Source organism: Cetorhinus maximus, chromosome 3 (assembly GCF_964194155.1).
Source record: "Cetorhinus maximus chromosome 3, sCetMax3.hap1.1, whole genome shotgun sequence".
Classification (NCBI taxonomy): domain Eukaryota; kingdom Metazoa; phylum Chordata; class Chondrichthyes; order Lamniformes; family Cetorhinidae; genus Cetorhinus; species Cetorhinus maximus.
The window spans coordinates 95021173-95042065 of NC_135881.1; the positions used below are offsets into that span (position 1 = coordinate 95021173).

The 20893-nt window shown below is 41.1% G+C and overlaps 1 protein-coding gene across 1 annotated transcript in view; it reads left to right on the top strand.

The window, feature by feature from the left end:
• The window catches only part of galnt12 (UDP-N-acetyl-alpha-D-galactosamine:polypeptide N-acetylgalactosaminyltransferase 12), a 63507-nt gene that overhangs the window by 15754 nt on the left and 26860 nt on the right, over window positions 1-20893 (top strand). Inside the window, exons 2-4 of the mRNA XM_078538742.1 lie at window positions 12382-12551; window positions 17331-17520; window positions 20466-20651. Of these exons, the coding sequence (XP_078394868.1) occupies window positions 12382-12551; window positions 17331-17520; window positions 20466-20651 (546 nt within the window). The remainder of the gene's footprint in view (window positions 1-12381; window positions 12552-17330; window positions 17521-20465; window positions 20652-20893) is intronic.

The window sequence follows — 20893 nt, forward strand, 5'->3', positions numbered from 1 at the left end:
CTTGATCCCCTGGCCTGATGGTAATGGTAGAGTAACTGTGGTTCCATGAAAAGTGTAGGAGAGTATGCCAGGAGTAACATCTGTGAACCTGCTGAAGTTACAACACAGGACAACATGCATACTAAAATTGGAGGCAGCATTTTATAGACAGCTAACCAATCCAACAATCGACGGATCAGATTAGAGCTCTGCAGCCTTGCTGCACCCAGTTGTGAATGGTGGTGGACAATTAAACAGTTACCTGGGGGTGGGGGAAAAGAGGCTTACAAGCATCTCCATCCTCAATGAGGGATAGGGAGAAGCATTGTAGTTTTAAAAGCACAGCTCTAAATACTCTGCAGGGACAGGGGGTCTGGGGGTTTATTTACATACATTTTTGAAGGTGGCAGGACATAATAGGAGAGTAATTAGCAAAGCACATGAAATCTTGAGTTTCATAAATAAGGGCATTTAGTGCAAAAACAAGTAAGCTATGCCAAACTTTTATAAAACTCTGGTTAGGTCAGGACTAAAATATTGCATCCAGTTCTGGTGGTCACACTTTAGGAAGGATGGGAGGGTCCTTGAGAGGATATAAATGAGATTTGCCAGAATGACTCCAGCGATGAGGGATTTTAGCTGCAACGTTAAGAGAACAAGGGGTTGTTCTCCATGGAGCAAAGGAGATCTAGGGGAGATTTGATATAAGATTATGACAGGTTTAGAAAAGTTAGACAAAAGTTTTTCCCATTTCCTGATGCTACAAGGATTAGGGGAGATATTTAAGTTTTTGGGCAAGAGATGTAGGGGGGTTGGGAGTTGGTGGTGATGTGAAGAAGAACGTCTTTATGCAATGAGTGGAAATGACCTGCAACTCACTGTCCATGAGGGTGGTGGAAGTGGAGATGACCAATCACTTCAAAGTGAGGGAATGGGACTGACTGGGCTGTTTGGGTTGCTGTACAGAGATTGACAGGTGACTTCCTGTGCTCTAATGACTCGATCACAAGGCAATTTTGCAGCCATCTTCAGCCCAAGTGGATGATCTGTCTCTGCCTTCTGCTGAGGTCCTCAGCATCACATTTGCTGGTTTTCAACCAATTGGCTTAATTCCACCTCAGATCAAGAATGGCCAAGCCTATTGGTTACAGCAAAGGCTGGGGTTCCAGACACCATTTCGGCTATAGAGTTGAAGACTTGTGCTCCAAAACTAGCCATGCCCCTAGCAAAGCTGTTCTGATACAGCTGCGACTCTGGCATCCACCTGACAAAGTGGAAAATTTCCCAAGTCTGTCCTATCCACAAAATGCAGGACAAATCCAATATTCTTAATTACAGCCCCATCAGTCTGCTCTTGACGTCAGTAGCACTAATCATGCGGCACTTATTCATCAACATCCTGCTGACTGATAAAGCGATTTGGGTTCTGCCAGAATACTCTGCTCCAGACCTCATTACAGCCTTGACCCAAGTATGATGAAAAAGCTCCATTCCAGAGTGAGATGAGAATGACTGCCCTTGACATCAAGGCAGCTTTTAATGGTGTGGCATCAAGGAGCCTTAGCAAGACCGAAGTCAGTGGGAATTGGGGTAAACTCTTCAATGTTTGGGGTCATACATAGCCACCTTCCTTTGTGCTAGGATTGTTGGAGGTTAATTATCTCAACTGCAGGAGTTCTTCAGTTTAGTGTCCTAGGCAGAAGCATCTTCAGCTGCTTCATCAATGGCCTTCCCTCAAGCAAAAAAATCAGAAATTGGGATGTTCACTGATTGCAGTGTTCAGTTCCATTCACAACTCCTCAGATAATGAAGCAGTCCAAATCTATCTGTAGCATGAACAAAATAACATTTAAAGCTTAGAATGATATGGGCAAGTAACATTTGCACCATGCAAGTGCTAAGCAACAACCATCTCCAATAAGAGAGAATCTAACCACCTCCCCTTGACATTCAATGCGATTACCATCATTGCATTCCCCACCATCAACATCCTGGGAGTCCGCATAGCTCAGAAACTTAACTGGACCAGCCACATAATACTGTGGTTACAAGCTCAGGTCAAAGGCTGGGTATTCTGTGGTAAGAAATTCTCCTTCCAACTCCCCAAGGCCGTTCCACATGTCAGCAGTGTGATGAAATAGTCCCCACTTGTCTGGATGAAAACAGCTCCAGCAGCACTTGCTATTAGCAAAAGCTGCTGAAAAAACTTATTTATTTATGTATATGCATTGTACACACCGACATTATTGGTTGCACAAATTACAGTATTAATTGCTTTTCATGTCTTGCTGTGTATTGTACAGATGACTGCTTTTTAAAAAATTAATTTTTGACTTGACCGGCTGCAGTTGAGGGCTAGAACTCTAAAATGTTCCTTTTAAACAACAGTCTACCTCAAAGAAAGAACTAAAAATGATTTAATTGCTCTTATGTCTTTGGAATGATATGAAGTACATTATTTAATTTAAAATTTTCACAAGGCATCATAATATAAGAAGGAGCAGGAATAGGCCATAAGGCCATCAAGCCTGCTCTGCCTTTCAATATTTTTTTATTTATTCTTTCATGGGATCTGGGTGTTGCTGACAAGGCCAACATTTGTTGCCCATCCTTAATTGCCTTTGAACTGAGTGGCTTTTAGACCGCTTCAGCGGGCAGTTAAAAGTCAGCTACATTGCTGTGGGTGTGGAGTTATATGTAGGCTAGACAGAAAAAGATGGCAGATTTCCTTCCCTAAAGGACATTAGTGAACCAGATGGATTTTTACAACGATCAATGATAGCTTTGTCATGGTCAACATTATTGAGACTAACTTTATAATTCCAGATTTATTAATTGAATTTAAATTCCATCAGCTGCTGTGGTGGGATTTGATCCAATTTCCCTGGAGAATTAGCCTGGGTTACTAGTCCAGTAACATTACCACAATGCCACTGTCTCCCCATATGATCATGACTGAACCTCTGCATCGACTCCATTTTCCCACCCTATCTGTGTATGCCTTAATTCCCAAAGAGCAAAATGTTTCTACCTTGATCTTGAATATACTTGTCAACTAAGTTTCCATAAACTTCCAAGTAAAGAAATTCCAGCCCTTTGAGTAAAGAAATTTCTCCTTATCTCAATACTAAATGGTCGACCCCTTATCTTGAGACTGTACCCCCTAGTTCTGGACTTTGCAGCCTGGGAAACAACCTCTCCGTATCTAGCCTTTAAGAATTTTATGTTTAAATTAGATATTTTATTCTTTTAAGCTCCAGAGTGCATTCCAGACCCTAACCCACTTGCAGCATTAAAAAGTTTATCCTCATGTTGCCTTTTGTTCTTTTTCCATTCACCTTATTGTTGTCCTCTGGTTCTTGACCCCATTCACCATTGGGAGCAGTTTCTCTCTATCCGCTTTGCCCAGGCACCTCATGATTTTGAACACCTCTATCAAATCTCCCCTCAACATTCTCTTTAAGGAAAGTAGCTCGAGCGTCTCCAATCTGTCCATGTGATTGAAGTCCCTCATCCCTGGAAACGTTCTTGTAAATCTTTTCAGAAACCTGTCTAATGTCTCCCATCCTTCCTAAAGTGCAGTGCCCAGAATTGGAAACCGTACTATAGTTGAGGCGGAACTAGTTTTTTCTAAAGGTTCACCATAACTTCCTTGCTTTTGTACTCTATCTCAACTTATAAAAACCCAATATCCTATGTGCCTTTTTAACTGTTTTCTCAACCTGTCCTGCCACCACCTTCAATCATTCATGCCTATATTCTCCCAGGTCTCCCTGTCCCTGCACCCACTTTAGAATTGTACCTATTTTATCTTGCCTCTCATTCTTCCTAACAAAATATTCATTTACACTGATATACACTGATAAATAAAAATGAAGCAGTCCATGTCCAAATGCAGCAAAACCTGGGCAATATCCAGGCTTGGGCTGACAAGTGGCAAACAACATTTGTGCCACACAAGTGCCAGGCAATAACCATCTTCAGCAAGAGAGAATCTAACCATCGCCTCTTGGCATTCAATGGCATTACCATCGCTGAATCCCCCATAATCAACACCCTGGGGGTCACCATTGACCAGAAATTGAACTGGACTAGCCAGGCGACTTGATTGAAACATTTCAGATCCTATGGGGACTTGACAGGGTGGATGTGGAGAGGATGTCTTCTCTTATGAGAGAATCTAGAACTAGGGGGTCACTGTTTAAAAATAAGGGGCTGCCCATTTAAAACTGAGATGAGACAAAATTTTTTCTCCGAGGGTCGTGAGTCTTTGGAACTCTCTTCCAGAAATGGCTGTGGAAGCAGAGTCTTTGAATGTTTTCAAGGCAGGGGTGGATAGATTCTTGGTTATCAAGGGGGGTTGATAGGCTATTGGGGGCAGGTGGGATGCAGATTTGAGGTTATTGTCAGATCAGCTATGACCTTATTAAATGGCGGAGCAGGTTCGAGGGGCCAAATGGCCTACTGCTCCTTGTTCGTATGTTCGTGTATACATACTGTGGCAATAGGAGCAGGTCAGAAGCTATGAATCCTATGGCGAGTAACTCGCCTTTTGACTCCCCAAAGCCTGTCCACTATCTACAAGGCCTGTCCACTATCTACAAGGCACGTCAGGAGTGTAATGGAATACACTCCACTTGCCTGGATCAGTGCAGCTCCCACAAAACTCAATAAGCACTACACCATCCAGGACAAAACAACCCACTTGATTGGTACCCCACCCTCAAGCATTCACTCCCACCACCACCGATATACAGTGGCAGCAGTGTGTACCATCTACAAGATGCACATCAGGACTTTGCCAAGGTTCCTTAAACAGCACCTTCCACACCCATGATCGCTACCATCTAGAAAGACGAGGGCAGCAGATACATGGGAAAGCCACCACCTGGAAGTTGCCCTCCAAGTCACACACCATCCTGACTTGGAAATATATCGCTGCCCCTTCACTGTTGCTGGGTCAAAATCCTGGAACCCCCTCCCTAATTACACTGTGGGTGTACCCACACTACATGATGGGCTGCAGCGGTTCAAGGAGGCAGCTCACCACCACCTTATCGAGGGCAATTAGGGATGGGCAATAAAGACTGGCTTAGCCTGTGACAGCCACATCCCATGAATGAATAAAAAAAATACTTCTGCATTAAATTTCACCTGACATGCGTCCACCCATTCAGCATGTCTGTGTCCTCTTGTTTCCCTCATCCTAAGTCATTGATATGGATTTTAAAAAGCTGATCCTTGCAGCATTCCACTAGTTGCACCCTGCCAGCCAGGAAATTCTGTTTATTCTTATTCTTTGCTATAAGTTACTAATTAACCCTGTCATATTGCACAATGGAAGATCTCCATATCTAAGGAGGATATACTTGCCTTGGAGGTGGTTAAGCGAAGGGTTCCTAGATTGGTTCCTGGGACGAGAGGGTTGTACTATAATGGTGGCGGGGGGGGGGTACTGGTGGTGAGTAAATTTTTTCTATACACTCAAGAATGAGAGGCGCCCTCATTGGAACACCCAAAATTCCGAAGGGTAGACTCCGAGAAAATATCCCTGGCTAGGGAACCTGGAATACAGGGTCATAGCCTCACAATAAAGGGCCGATCATTTCAGACTGAAATGAGAAATTCCTTCACTTGGTTGTAAATCCTTGAAATTCTGTACCTCAAAGGGTTTTGTGGATGCTTTATATATTTAAGGCTAAAATAGACAGATTTTTGATTTCTCAGGGAATGGAGGAATATGAGGAGCAGGCAGGAAAGTGGAGTTCAGGCAAAAGATCAAACATTATTGTATTGACAATCAGCTGGCCTGAGGGGCTATTATGACCCACTCCTGCTCCTATTTCTTATTCAGATTGTGAATAGGCTGTTCTCTAGTTGGTTCCTTGACGCATTGTATTGGACAGGCTGAATGAACCAAGATGTTTTCCCCTGACCTATCCGTTTATGTTCTGCATTACTTTTGAAATGCAGTTGCTGTTATACAGGCAGTATAGCAGCCAATCATTTAGAACATGGACTCACATACACTAAATATTTAACCAAGTAATTTTTTTTGCTCTTCAACCAATTTAAGCTAATAAAGAAAAATTGCATTACACTTTTTAAATGGAGAATTTTCTTTACCTTATGCATTTTCTTGATTTATATGTTTCAATAGAATGTGTATTAATTCACGTGCTATGAAAGATTTTTTGATTTTGGAAACCTGATGAACTTGTAAATTTGCCTCTGTAGTTCTTTTTACTTTCTTGTCTTCAGAATGCTTGAAATTTACCAGTTTCCATATATGGCACTGGAGGGCAGTAGTACTCTTTCGACTTGCCAGTGCAGTCACTTTAATTATCGATAAGTGACTGAATACAGTATAAACACAAAACTCTTCACCATTAATTTTTCTCTGAAGGAGGACCTTTGATTCCTACATGAGCCTGGTTTATCTGATTTGCATGTGTGGTGGCCTCGATTTTAAAACAAAAATATCCTTTGGTGCAGCAGCCCCCCATGGCATCTTAAATGGTGTCTGCTGCCACCGACTGAGAATAGAGTGTTGAGTTTTTGTTCAGGTGGCCAAGTAGGGTAGTACAGTGTTTTCTGCTCATAACAATGATCTTTAAGAACTAAGGGCTATATAGGATATACGGTACAGAAACAGGCAGTTTAGCCTAACCAGTCTATGCCAGTGTTTATGTTCCGCTCGAGCTCCCTCCTAACTTTTCTCATATAAATCTACTATCATGACCATTGTTCCCTTCTCCCTCCAATGCTTGTCTAGCTTCCCCTTAAATGAGTCTATACCATTCTCTTCAACCACTCCCTGTGGTAATGAGTGCCACATTCTTACCACCCTTTGGCTAATGAAGTTTCTTGCGAAATTCCCATTGAATTTATTGGTGACTATTTTATATTGATGGCCTCTAGTTATGCTCTTCCCCACAAGAGGAAATATTCTCTCTGTATCCACTCTATCAAAACCTTTCATAATTTTAAAGACCTCTATTAGATCACCCCTCAGCCTTTTTTTCAAGAGAAAAGAGACCCAGCCTATCGATCCTTTCCTGATATATATAACCACCTATTTCTAGTGTCACCCTTGTAAATCTTCTCTGCACCCTCCCCAGATCCTTTTAATGATATGTCAACCAGAACTCTGGTTAAGGCACACTTGCAGTACGGCGCAAGGTTCGTTACAGGGTTTAGCATAATTTCCCTACTTTTCATTTCTATCTCTCTGGAAATAAAGCCTAGTACGTGGTTTGCTTTTTTTAAACACCCTTGTTAATCTGTGATGTAACTTTTAGTGATTAATGTAATTGTACTCCCAAGATCCCTTTGTTCCTCTATCCCACCTAGACTTGTACCTTTTTAAGCGATAAGTATTATTCTTCCTCCCAACAGGAGTAGGCCATTGAGTCGCTTGAGCTTGTTCCACCATTCGGTGAGTTCATGGCTGATCTACAACATAACTCCACAAATGTCTTTTCCCACATTGCTTAATATCTTTGATCAGCAAAAGCCTATCAATTTCAGATTTAGAATTATCAATGGATCAAACATCAATTGCTATTTGTGAAAGATTGACCCAAACTACTTCTACCCTATGTGTAGAAGTGTTTCCTAATTTCACTCCTGGAGGACTTGGCTCTAATTTTTTGACTGTGTTCCCTAGCCTGAGACTCCCCAACCAGCAGAAATAGTTTGTTTATCTGCCCTATCCACCTTGGTATTTTTATAGACGCAAATATGCTCAAATAATGTGCAAAAGTCCTCTCAGAAGAACTGAAAGAAGGCTCTTTCAAAGAACTGGCTCAGGCATGATAGGAGTCTATGGAACGGCGGAAGCAGTGTGATCCTATCAAGTCAAAAGGATATGATTTTGTTCAGTTACATAGCAACATATATTCCCACAATCAATTAAATACTGCAGCATTTGCAGCTTGTAATAGAAGATTAGTAATTTACTTCTGGTTAGAAGGCAAGCTATTCGTCCATTTGTGGAAAAACAAAACGTTGATCCTCCCTCTCACCACCACCATGTCCCCACCCCCCATTGCCCCAAGGAGAAATGACCGATAAATTGCATTTGATCTTGCAATTTTCTTAGAGCCTGATTTATTTTATTTTTTTGCAGGGTGGAGAGAAAGCTGGATGCTGTTCAGACTTTTACATAGGTAGATAGCCTACTGGCAACTTCAGATAATCCAGCAACCTTGCCAAAAACTGATTTGAGTTTGTATTTCACAATTAGATTGGTCAAGTGCCAAAGAGGCAATTGTGACCCATGACATTTTGTTTCGAAGCTGAGTACTCTAGTGCTGTACTATAAGGTTAGTTTGGGTTAGTTGTGCTATTGGGATAGTTACTAGGCAATCCTGCTCCAGCTTTTATTAGTCCTACTGGATCTCTTGGAACCTTGATCAGAGGGTGTGTATTATGTAACATTTTCAGGATGACTAATCTATAGTGCATCAATAAGTAGTTTTGTTTTTAACAAATTAATGTGGAGTGTTAGCATCCTTTTCAATGTTGTAGTGTTTACTTTTGTGTAATTTGAATAACCTGTTTAACTGTATACAATACTTAATGTATTACTTTGAAGCCCAGAATCTTTATCAAGACGGTGAAAAGTTGTTTCAAGTGGTAGGTGAGTGGGAGGCAGTTAGAAATACTGTGTGTGGAGAGGTGTTGATGTGGATCAAAGGGGTTATTGGGAAGAATGGTGGCGTGTAAGAGGAGTTTTGGAATTTAGAAGTTTGCAGGCAGCAGTTCCTTCGGCCTTTGAATAGCAATAAGCAGCCGTGAAGTCTTGAGTGTGACGGGGGATTGAAGTGCATGATGGTTGTAGAGCCTTGGTTGTGGCGCCACTGGGATGATGGTAGATGGGCTGTGCACCCATTGAAGGAGCAATTTTCTTGGTGTGAGAGAACTGGGAGGATTCTCCTGATAGATTGGAGCGTTGGGGCTGGGAAATGGTGGCACTGAAAAGAGGTTTTGCGACATTTGCAGCTGTCACTTGGAGCTGCAAGGGGTTGAAAGCAATTTCTGCTGTTTAAAGCCAATGAACGGCCCCCTTGAAGAGCACCAAGACAGTTCCCATGAGTAAACTACTGCTATATCGAGCCAGTCTGTGACTGTGCACATCTCACATCCAGTAGTAGGTCTGACAGCATCTGCGGAGAGGAATACAGTTAACGTTTCGAGTCCGAATGACTCTTCATCAGAACTAAGGAAAAATAGAAAAGAGGTGAAATATAAGCTTGTTTAAAGGCGGGTGGGAAGATGAGGTGCTGTTCCTCCAGTTTGTGTTGAGCTTCACTGAGTGGTGTGTTGAAATGGCAAGCGACAGGAAGGTCTGGATCATGCGGACAGACCGAAGGTGTTCTGCAAAGCGGTCACCCAGCATGATGCCACCACCAAACACATCTTCCCTTCACCACCACTGGCGGCATTTCGCGGGGATCGTTCCCTCCGGTCCACTCCTCCATCACCCCCTACACCTGAACCCCCTCCCACGGCACCTTCCCATGCAACCGCAGTAGGTGCAACACCTGCCCCTTTACTTCCCCTCTCCTCACCGTCCAAGGGCCCAAACACTCCTTTCAAGTGAAGCAGCATTTCACTTGCACCTCTCTCAATTTAGTCTACTGCATTCGCTACTCCCAATGCGGTTTCCTCTACATTGGAGAGACCAAATGCAGACTGGGTGACCGCTTTGCGGAACACCTTCAGTCTGTCCGCAAGCATGATCCAGACTTCCCTGTCGCTTGCCATTTCAACACACCACCCTGCTCTCATGCCCACATGTCCGTCCTTGGCTTACTGCATTGTTCCAGTGAAGCTCAACACAAACTGGAGGAACAGCACCTCATCTTCCGACTAGGTACTTTACAGCCTTCCGGACTGAATATTGAGTTCAACAACTTTAGATCATGAACTCTCTCCTCCTTCCCATCCCCTTTCTGGTCCCCATTTTTCCAATAATTTATATATATTTTTCTTTTCCCACCTATTTTCATTATTTTTAAATGTATTTCCATCCATTGTTTTATCTCTACCTTTTAGCCTATTTCGATTCCTCCCCCACCCCACCCCCACTGGGGCTATCTGTCCCTTGCTCGTCCTGCTTTCCACCCTTAATGTCTCCATTAGCACATTTCTTAGCTAATATCACCACCGTCAACACCTCTGTCCTTTTATCTATGACGTCTTTTGGCAATCTCCACCTATCACTGGCCCTCTATCCAGCTCTACCTGTCCCACCCCCCCTTAAACCAGCTTATATTTCACCTCTTTTCTATTTTTCCTTAGTTCTGATGAAGAGTCATTCGAACTTGAAATGTTAACTGTATTCCTCTCCGCAGATGCTGCTGAGTTTTTCCAGGTATTTTTGTTTTTGTTCTAGATTTCCAGTATCCGCAGTATTTTACTTTTATCACATCCAGTAGTGCTGGGATTCTGTGGTTGCAAACATTGGACGTTCCTGTCTAGAAGTACTGAAGAGGAATGCTGAGCATCTGTGAGGAGTGGGGAGAGGAGTATTGAGTTGTATGAGATTGAGGTGAGTGTAGGATCTAGCAATGTTTGGGCTGGGATCAGATTCTATTTGGAGGTCAGGGCAATTTTATGGGAATCCACCTGGAGTTATTTCAGTTAAAAAGTTTGTAGAATCAGAGGAAAGTACAAAATATGTTCAAATAAGGCTCTAAAAGACCAGAAATCTCACTATAACCCCATCCCAAAACCCAAGTAACTCCCAGATAGATAAAGAAGGTTTTCATGTGTTTTTAAATCCTCTTAAAAAGAGCTGGATGGCTAAAGCAGATAAGGATTTAGGCTATACTACAGAGATTACTGTGCTGTTAGGACCATGAAAATGTAATGTGTGGTATGCAATCGTTTAAAATGAAATAATATAGAATGACATCTGAAGTTTTAAAGCTTCAGTCTCTTGAGGTTAAGGGTGAAAGTTTTACCACGCAGGAATTTTTTTCTCAACTTATTTTCTCATTGCTTGAAATCATTTTATTGTGATAAATAACTAGTTGAGATTATGACCTGTATGGTGTGCTGTTGAAAATAGAAATCAATTAGAAATTGCTGAACATGAACTTGCACGTTTCACATTATCATTCTTGCTGTCAAAATTCTTCGATTGGCTGCACCTTGTTAATGACGTCGTAAGCCATAATCATTGCTGAACCATCTTCCTGGCCTTGAGAAACTAATTTCATATCCCTGGAATGCCAAACTTCTCCATTCTCCATTTCAAATAATAACTTTTTTTTGGAAGCTTGATATTTCAAGTTTTAACTTCAATCTTGTGTATTTCCTGATCTTTATTTCACTCTCCGTAAAATTTTACAACGTGAATGATAAAACTTACTTGTTGCTTCTAGTTTTGTTATCTGTGCGAATCTTCAGTGTGGTTGGCTGCTTAACCTGTTTGGTGACATCAGAGTTGTTGGATGCCTGAGAGCCCCAAGAGCTGGTGTCAAAAATAAATTAATGTTGGGAAAGATAAATTTCACATAGAGCTCACTAGATTTCTGTTGGCAGCTTTGTTCGATGCCAGCAGTGAGTGCCAAATCCAGCCTGCCAAATTCGTACAGAGCAGAGTTGAATTTGAAACCTCCTTGGACTGTTTGACTCAGTTACACACTGGATAAAATTGCTCAAGATTTTCTTATCTGTGGTTGAATGTATGGTAGTCAAGTGGTTTTATATTATTGGATTTATAATTAAGATGCCTGGACTAATAATCTGGAGAACATGAGTTCCAGTCCCATCATGGCAGTTTGAGGATCTGAATTCAGTTTATACATAAATAATTGATTTGGAAGTAAAGTAAAAATGACTATGAAAAAGATAACTGCGCTCACAATTATGAATTCCTTTAAATTATCTTTTAGGATCAATAAAGTGCAATTATTTTGTGATTACACTTGAAGATACATTTTAAATATTTCTTTGAGCCAGAAAATCTTAAAAGAACGTTGAATATATTTCATACTTCTACTTGGGAATGGGAGGATGGTGATGCAGGTATAACACCTCAAATCCGGCTACCTGAAAACCGGCGTCGTCCGAACACTGGGCTTAGTGACCCTTGACCCCATCAACCCAGAGAGAAGAGGAATCATATTGTGTTCCCTGTTTGCTGAATTAACGGGTTCTGATTTTTTTCCAAAAATCAACAAGTACTGAAATTGGACTCTGTTCCGAGGTTGCCGGATTTGAGGCGCTCTATCCCAGTAAAAACAAACTACAGGTAATGTCTGTTTTCAGAATGTTCATATTGTGTGAAATACATGTAATGAATGTGCCAAATGTGCGTAATATGTTGCAATACTATTGCAAATGTACATGATATTGTTTTTAATGTTTATTATGTTATATCTTCAGGTGTAAAGAGAAGAAGTATGATTATCGAAACCTTCCAACCACTTCTGTGGTAATAGCATTTTATAATGAGGCCTGGTCAACACTCCTGCGGACAGTACACAGCGTTCTTGATACTTCACCTGATATTCTGTTGAGAGAGCTTATCATAGTGGATGATTACAGTGATCGAGGTAGATACAGTCTTGTTAATTGCAAAGTTTCCCTTACTTATTTGAAACAAATGCATGTTTATATACACAGATTTGGCTTCTACTTGTAAAGCAATTCCTTAAAGATTCTATTTGAGTTATATGCTCAGTTTTAGGCGAAATACTGAATGGAATTTTTGAGTTCTGTTTTTCTCCCCATATCATTTAGTCCCAAAATATAACCCAAAGGTCAAATAACGGTTGTCCATGTGATATTATCTGAAGTTATGTGCTTCTGCAGTCATTTTATTTATCCAGTTGTAAGTATTCCTGATTAAAAATAAAATTCTGCTGTTGGTCTGGTTTTATTGCTTCTAAGCAGAAATTATTTTCTGTAAATGTTTGTGCAGCTCCACCAAACTTGTTCTGCTTCCAGACACTACACTCAGACCTTCCAAGACTTCTAGCGGCAAATCTTTTTTTCTTTCTCCTAGCCCCGATGTCTCGGTGAATCCTAGCTCTTTTAAAGCTCAGTGACTGCATCTGATGTCTATTTATGGTTGCGTAATTGCATAAGATGTTCCATTTAATCGGGTCCTACTAAGCTTATGCTTTACCTTGCAGTTGGCCAACTTGGAGTCTTTTTAAATATTCTGTGGGCATATCTTATATACAAGCAAGTGGCTATGTCACCTCCTCTTCCAATTGCTGGAAAAGGGGCTATTGTTTGCTACAAATGCTCTGCCTTATGGTAGCATTAGTATTATGCTCCAAGTGATCTTTATCAGAAGTTGTTCTTTAAAATGCTGTGGCTAGGATACAATATATTAAAGTTATTTTGCAAAGGGATTTTGCAAATTGATGTGAACGAATGCAGGGCAGTGACCCAATTAAAAAAAAATTAGATTGCATAAACCAGTAGAACAAGGCTTTCCTCTTTCATATCATCTAAGTACCAATACTTCCTTGACTCTTACTTCTAAATGCTGTTAATGATCTGAATTAATAATGGAAAGTTAGGAGATGGCAGATGAATTGAATAGGTATTTTGCATCGGTTTTCACTATAGAAGATGCAAGTAACATCCCAGAAATAGTTGTAAATCAGGTAATGGCAAGAAGGGAAGAACTCAGGAAAATTACAATCACCGGAGAAGTGGTATTGAGCAAATTGTTGGACCTGCGGGCTGACAAACCCCCGAGTTCTGACGGACTTCATCCTAGGGTCTTGAAAGAAGTAGTTAGTGAAATAGTTGATGCGTTGGTTTTAATTTTTCAAAATTCCCTAGATTCAGCAAAGTTCCACTAGATTGGAAAATAGCAAATGTAACCCCTTTATTCAAAAAGGGAGGGAGGTAGAAGCAGGAAACTACAGGCCAGTTAGCCAAACACCTGTCATAGAGAAAATGTTAGAAGCTATTATTAAAGATGTTATAGCAGGGCACTTGGAAAAGTTTAAGGCAATCAGACAGAGTCAACATGGCTTTGTGAAAGGGAAATCATGTTTAATCAATTTATTGGAGTTCTTTGAAGGAGTCACATGTGCTGTGGATAAAGGGGAACCAATGGATGTATGGTACTTAGATTTCCTGAAGGCATTTGATAAAGTGCCACATCAAAGGTTATTGCAGGAAATAAAAGCTCATGGTGTAAGGGGTAACATATTGGCATGGATAGAGTGAATGGGAGAATCTAGAGCTAGGGGGCATTGTTTAAAAATAAGGGGTCACTCATTTAAGACAGATGACGAAAAATATTTTCTGAGGGTCATAAGACTTTGGAACTCTCTTTCTCAAAAGGCAGTGGAAGCAGGGTCTTCGAATATTTTTAAGGCAGAGGTAGATAGGTTCTTGATTAACAAGGGGGTAGGCGGGAGGATACAGTCAGATTGACCATGATCTTATTGAATGGTGGAGCAGGCTTGAGGGGCCGAGGGGCCTACTCCTGCTCCTAGATTGTGTTCTTATGTTTGTACATTGGTGCATACTTTGCATATTCTGTCAACTTCAGGTCTGTATTGCCTGGAGTTTTAAGCAATTGCTAAAGAAAAATCATGGTGATTCGAGGAGTATGCAGTGATATACCAAATACTTTGACAGCAAATAATTATTTTTTTATGATGCAAAGCTGCTAATCTAACATAACTACATTAAGCTACAACATTGGTGTAGTTGTACTTCTGGTGTAGTGCTGCATTTTACTCGTAATTCCCTGGCTGTCTTTCTCTTACATTTCTCAGAGGGTAGTGAACCTGTGGAATTCTTTACCACAGAGGCCTGTAGAGGCTGGGTCATAGACAGATTTTTAATCAGTAAGGGAATCAAGGGTTATGGGGAAAAGGCAGGAAAGTGGAGTTGAGGATTAGCAGATCAGCCATGATCTCAGTGAATGGCGGAACGGACTCGATGGGCCGAATGGCCTACTTCTGCTCCTATGTCTTATGATCTTATGGTCTATGAATGTGTTCCAGTCAACATGCTTGCTATCTTTGCTACTTCAGATTCTGATCTATTATGAACGTGCTGTAGATATTCTTACATATTTTCTTTTTGATGGAGCTAAATTTAACAGAGCTCAAGGTTCAGGAGTCTCTGAATCCTCAAATCCTTGATGGATAAGCAAATGGCTTTTGTAGCAATTACAAAGCCTACTTTTAAGTTGATGGGTTTGAGAATAGTTATGCCATCTAAATACTTTCAAATAATCCTGAAAAGCTGCTTCCTTCTGAGTTCTCTCTCAACTGAGGAGTAATCCAGTGGTAGTGGTGCAGTTTTCTTTTTTCATCTATCTTCAGAGAAGTGCTTGGTGAGGAAACAGATCTATTGATCCTTGAATACGCTGTTCAAAGTTTTCATTGAGTTTCCCATGGTGCTGCAAAGCTCAGAGAGGTACTGTTCACAGAAGGTTTGCTTAACATTCTTACTTCAGTACTTCTGCAATAGAAAAAATTCCATGTTCATGTTGGCTTGACAAGGCAAAGTAAGCTCCAAATTTAGCATGCTCTTCAACCTCTATATTCTTATTATTTTAAATTCTATTCATCATGTTTTACAATTTTTAAACAAAAATTTGTCCTTTTCCAGTGCGTAGTAATTAAGTTGTTCAGTGACTGCTGATCTGGTATACATACAGCTTTCTGAAAGTTCACTTAGCTTGCTAAGTCTGCTTGGTTGCTTTAATATTTTGTACAAAATATGTGAACTTATAATATGTAGTACTGTCTTATCTGTTTAATTATATAACAACAACTTACAATATAAATGTATCTTTAACGTAGTAAGACATCCCAGGGAGCTTCACAAGAATGTTAAATTTGACACTGGGCCACATAAGGATATATATTTGGTCAAAGAGAGAGGTTTTAAGGAGCTATTGATTAAGGGAGGAGAGAGGTTTAGAGAAGCTATTATCTGAATAATTAATTTTGTTTTTACATATGTTGGGTTGCAGAATAAATACCAGCCTGAGGTAACTTAACAAGATGGCAACAAAATGATTATTTTCTAGCTTTCTATGTTGGTGATAAACTCAAGGCGGACTGAATCTTGCCAATAATTATAAGAAACTGCTTCAATTGGCAAGGTACTTCAAAACTTAAAAGCTGTACAAGAGGATATAATTTTTTAAAAATGTCATGAAACCAGCAGAAGCCACCAATAGGTTGGTGGAGGATGAAGTGCAGGAATGTAAATTTGTAATGGCTATAGAATATGAATTAGTATTAGCATTTCAAGGGGGAAATAGAAAAACAAATCAGACACCCAATTTTGATGATGGAGGAAGTTTCAGGGTTCATTGCGTTAACGTGTAAAGCCTTTACTTTGAAGTAACTTGAACAGGACTAATGCCCTTTGGTAAGAAGGGGAAAATGAAATATGGATCCTACAAGGCCATGTTCTTGTTCGAAATATGAGAACATAAGTTGGTTGTGTGAGCAAGTAACTTATTTTGGAAGTTGGTGTTTCCTTTTTATAGCTCTACACAAGGATTTCTCAAGAATTGCAGTGGTCTCCTAATCTGAACCCTTCACAAACTTAACCTATTCTCCTTTCTCCTCCATGGCATCATGGTTTCTAATGCATTGAATCTGTACAAATCCCTCCATAGCATTGACCCATCTTACTGCTGTACCCTTCTCCAGTCTTATGTACCTAATCCTCAATCTCCTGTTCCTTTCTTCTCCACCATTGGCAGTCTCAACAAAGCTTTCTGAATTAACCTTGTTAAACTTCTCTGCCTATTACCCTGCATTTAAAAGCCCTTTGAAAACTCATCTTTTCATTTCCCACAGAAGCTTGGCATCCACCCTTCTTACTGAAACATCTGGAGAAATATATTAATACATATAAATGCTAGTTGTTGGAATTACTGTAGGCTGTTAAAATACAATAAATACGGGAAGGGTAATGACAATGACAGTAAGCTGGGCCATGTAGACAAATTCCAAAGTGTTCTTCTGTTGTAAATAATGACACTCTTAAGAAGTAATATCCTTCTATCTCATTGTCCTTTGAAAATATTTTTCATTAATTTCTTTTTGTATCCGGTGTATAAATTGTTTCCAATATGCTTTATTGCATAAGTAAAGTGGAAATTTTCCTTCCTGCTCAAGATGTGTGAATCTTGTGAAAGAAAAATTGCCTCCCACACATAAAGGCCTCAATGAATGAGATTTAAAGCTGTAACTGAAGAAAGTATTAAGAACAGTTTTGTGTGTGTGTGTGTGTTGCTACAATGAGTCTGATATAGTGAAGTGCCTTATTACAAATCAGAAACCCATATGCTTTACTTCTAACCTTTAATTTTCTATTTGTTTTAACAGAACACCTGAAGAAGCCTTTAGAAGACTATGTAGCTGGTCTTCGCAAAGTGCGGTTGATCCGCGCACGAAAGAGAGAAGGTTTAGTTCGTGCACGATTGCTGGGTGCATCCATAGCAACAGGTGATGTCTTGACGTTCTTGGACTGCCATTGTGAGTGCCATATTGGTTGGCTGGAACCATTATTGGAAAGGTAGATTGAACTCTCTGTTCTGGTATGTCCCAACATAATAGTGTTCATGTTGCTTTTGGGTGTTGATTAAGTAGAATTAGGTAGAATCTACAGCGCAGAAGCAAACCATTCGGCCCAACCAGTTCATGCTGGCATTTATGCTCCACTTGAACCTCCTATCCTTTGTCCAATTCGATCACCATAACTTTCTACTTCCTTCATCTTCATGCTTACCCAGCCTCTCCTTAAATGCATCCATACTATTCAGTTCAACTGCTCCCCCTGGAGGTATGTTCAGCATTTCTCCACCCAGAGATTGGCCCTCTTCAGAGGTTGGCCGCTCTCTTAAATGATGAGCTCATTCACTCATAGGCCTGAGCCATAGAGCCCGCCATTGGACTCCTCCATTGTCTGCCCATGACGATGCACTGTCTCTGGGAATGTTGACATTTGGGTACACATCTCCTGCTGGCCAAAGTGGAGCCTTCTTTCTTGTGACTCCTGAGGCTCTGCATCTGCGCTCAGCTAAGCATCTCTGTGTCTGTCCCCCATCCTCTGAGGGGGACTGCCTACAGTGGCCTCAGCTTCCCTTACCACCTCAGTGAAGTGTTGGTCACCCTGTGCTATCTGCTCTAAAATGGCGTGAAGCTCCACCTAGGTGAGTGTATCTGGGCTGTTGATGGTTGCGCTTGACTGATGTGAAGGTGCTCATTGGGTTGTTTCTTCCTCTGCTTAAGGTAGTATCACACTGGCAAACCTTGGCTTCCCCTCCGCACCTGGCACTGTAGTAGACAGCTGGTTAGGAACACATGCCTGTCAGCACCTGCTTCTGCAGAGCTGCAGCAGGCTAGTTTGAGCTTATGTTTCGGCATGGAGGGAAATGAAGAGGAAGGAAGCATCCCCATCACCTGTAGATGGTAGGATCATTTCAACCTGTATTTGACAGATCCCCATCTCCAGTGCAGACTTCCTTTGTGCTGCCACCCAGGCAATGTGAAGGGCCACCCCCTCCCTGGACGTTCAAATTGCAAGAGAGCCTGAACAAGCCCTCCCTTTGGAGCTGCTTGCTCTTCTCCTGAAAGGTAAAGAACGAGAGAATTAAGACCATGGTGCCTTTCTTCACCACCTACAGCAGATCAAACACGTCACTTCTTTGCCTTGTTACCTCCTCAAGTACTTGTGGTGTGAGCTTTGCCAATGGCGCAGTAGTGCCCCAGGCAATCATATATTCCACGTTCCTGAGCACTGTTCCTTCTGGCTGCTCAACTTGTGGTGTGCTGTTCACTACAGAACTGGAGGTCTGTCTTCTGGATGTCATGTTGCACTCACCTTGCCAGCTCTCAGAAGATCATTGAAGCGTTTCCAGCACTGTACCAATGTCCTGCTGAGAACGCTGCAGCTGTTCACTTCAGGAAACCCTTCCAGCCATGCCTGCTTGGTCAATACTTGCCATGCTGCCACTGCCTCTAAAAGTACTTCTAGGGTGGCATCTGTAAATTGTGGGGCTGCCCTTGCATAGGAGCCTGACCTTCTGCTGGCCCACTGCTCTCCTGTCTCTCCCCTCCATTCCTAAATAATCACTGACCACAATAATGGCTGCTGTATGCTCTTTAAACCAATTCAATTTGCACCTCCTCCCTACCTTCACCTCCCCTAATTAGATGTCAGATGTGCCATTGGACCACTAATTGTCCCCCTCTTTGACAATGGCATCGGCGGTCAGGCACCTACTTAGAGCTGTGGCTCAGTTCATAGCACCCTTGCCTTTGAGTCAGAAGGTTGTGGGTTCATGTCCCACTCCCGGAAAAAAAAAAGTCAAGAACTGTGAACGTACTCGAAAGAGTTACTTAGAGCAGTGTTAAGACCTAAAAAGGGTCCTGTCCCTAAAATGAGAACTCAACCCTCTATCAAAACCTTCCACAATGTTAAAGACCTCTATCGGGTCACCCTCAGCCTTCTCTTTTCAAGAGAAAAGAGACTGAGCTGTTTATTCTTTCCTGAAAGGTATGACCCCAGTTATGGTATCATTGTTGTAAATCTTTTTTGCACCCCCTATGTCACTTTTATAATATGACAACCAGAACTGCACACAGTACACACTACTAATGTGATCTAGCATTAGGTGTCAATTTCACAGGCCCTTTAAACTTACCTGCTTTACTGCAGCAAATGCTGTTTTAAAAAAAAAGGGGGTGTGGCCTCCTTGAATCCACCGGAGCTGCCCTTCGCTTGGGCCTGCGATGAGCCTTTCGATGCAGGCCCCAAGCAGCTCCTGTGAACTAGAAGCGTCAGCGTAATTTTCAAGGGCAGGTAAGTATGTATTCTTCTAATTCCTGTGGGCCACCTCTTTCCAACGCTAGTTGGAAGTTATGGCTCTTTATTTTTTCCTCCTCGCCTCACAAATCTACAGTGAATAGCCACCTCCATGAGAATATGTTATACAAGCTTGCTTTAAAAAAATATGCTAACAGATTAAGATGTGAGTAGAATACTGAGAATGACCCTCTGGTAAAGTGAGGACTATTCTAATATACTAGTGATTATTCTGTGATGTTTTTTCAGTGGAGAATTTTGTGATTTTACTTCAGTGAAACAGCTTCATGAATATTAAGTTATATAGTGGAAGTTGTGAGTCTTCATTTCCTTGCGTTATATTTGAAGCAATCTGTTGAACCTTCTAAAGTTATTATTTGATTTTTCCAATTCACTTAATCACAAATGGCAAGGTTTGGTTAATAGGGTGTTTACCTAATGTTGGCCATAAGATGGTGTTTGAGGGTTTTTTAGTGCTGCTGTAATACACTCTCCCCAATAATCAACTATTTATTAAAAGTAGTGTGGATATATATAATGCAGCATTATTTGGCAGCATTTCAGCTCAAAGCAAGAACCTTTGCAATGATTGGGAATATGCAGGGCATTTCTGTGGCTTGTGCTAGTCCTTGATTTGCGTTTTCTTCTGACAGAATCCTGGAGGAAGAAAGTGCTGTGGTATGTCCTGTTATTGATGTAATTGACTGGAATACTTTTGAGTTCCTGGGAAATTCTGGAGAGCCGCAGATTGGTGGGTTTGACTGGAGGCTGGTCTTTACTTGGCATGTAGTTCCTGACCATGAACGAAAACGAAGGCGATCCCCAATCGATGTGATTAGGTGAGTTGCAGTTCACTGCTTAATGGTGGTAGATATAGGATGAATACAATAACGTTAACAATTCTTATACTAGTTCACTAAAGTTAAATGGATAACATGACACTAATAACAAATTGAGAGATCATACTGCTTGGTTCTTTTGAAAATTAGCTTTCTAGAAACAGTGCATTGGCCATATATAAGACATGAATTATTATATAGTATGACAGAACCTAGCTAGCTTGAACCGCAGTGAGAACAGA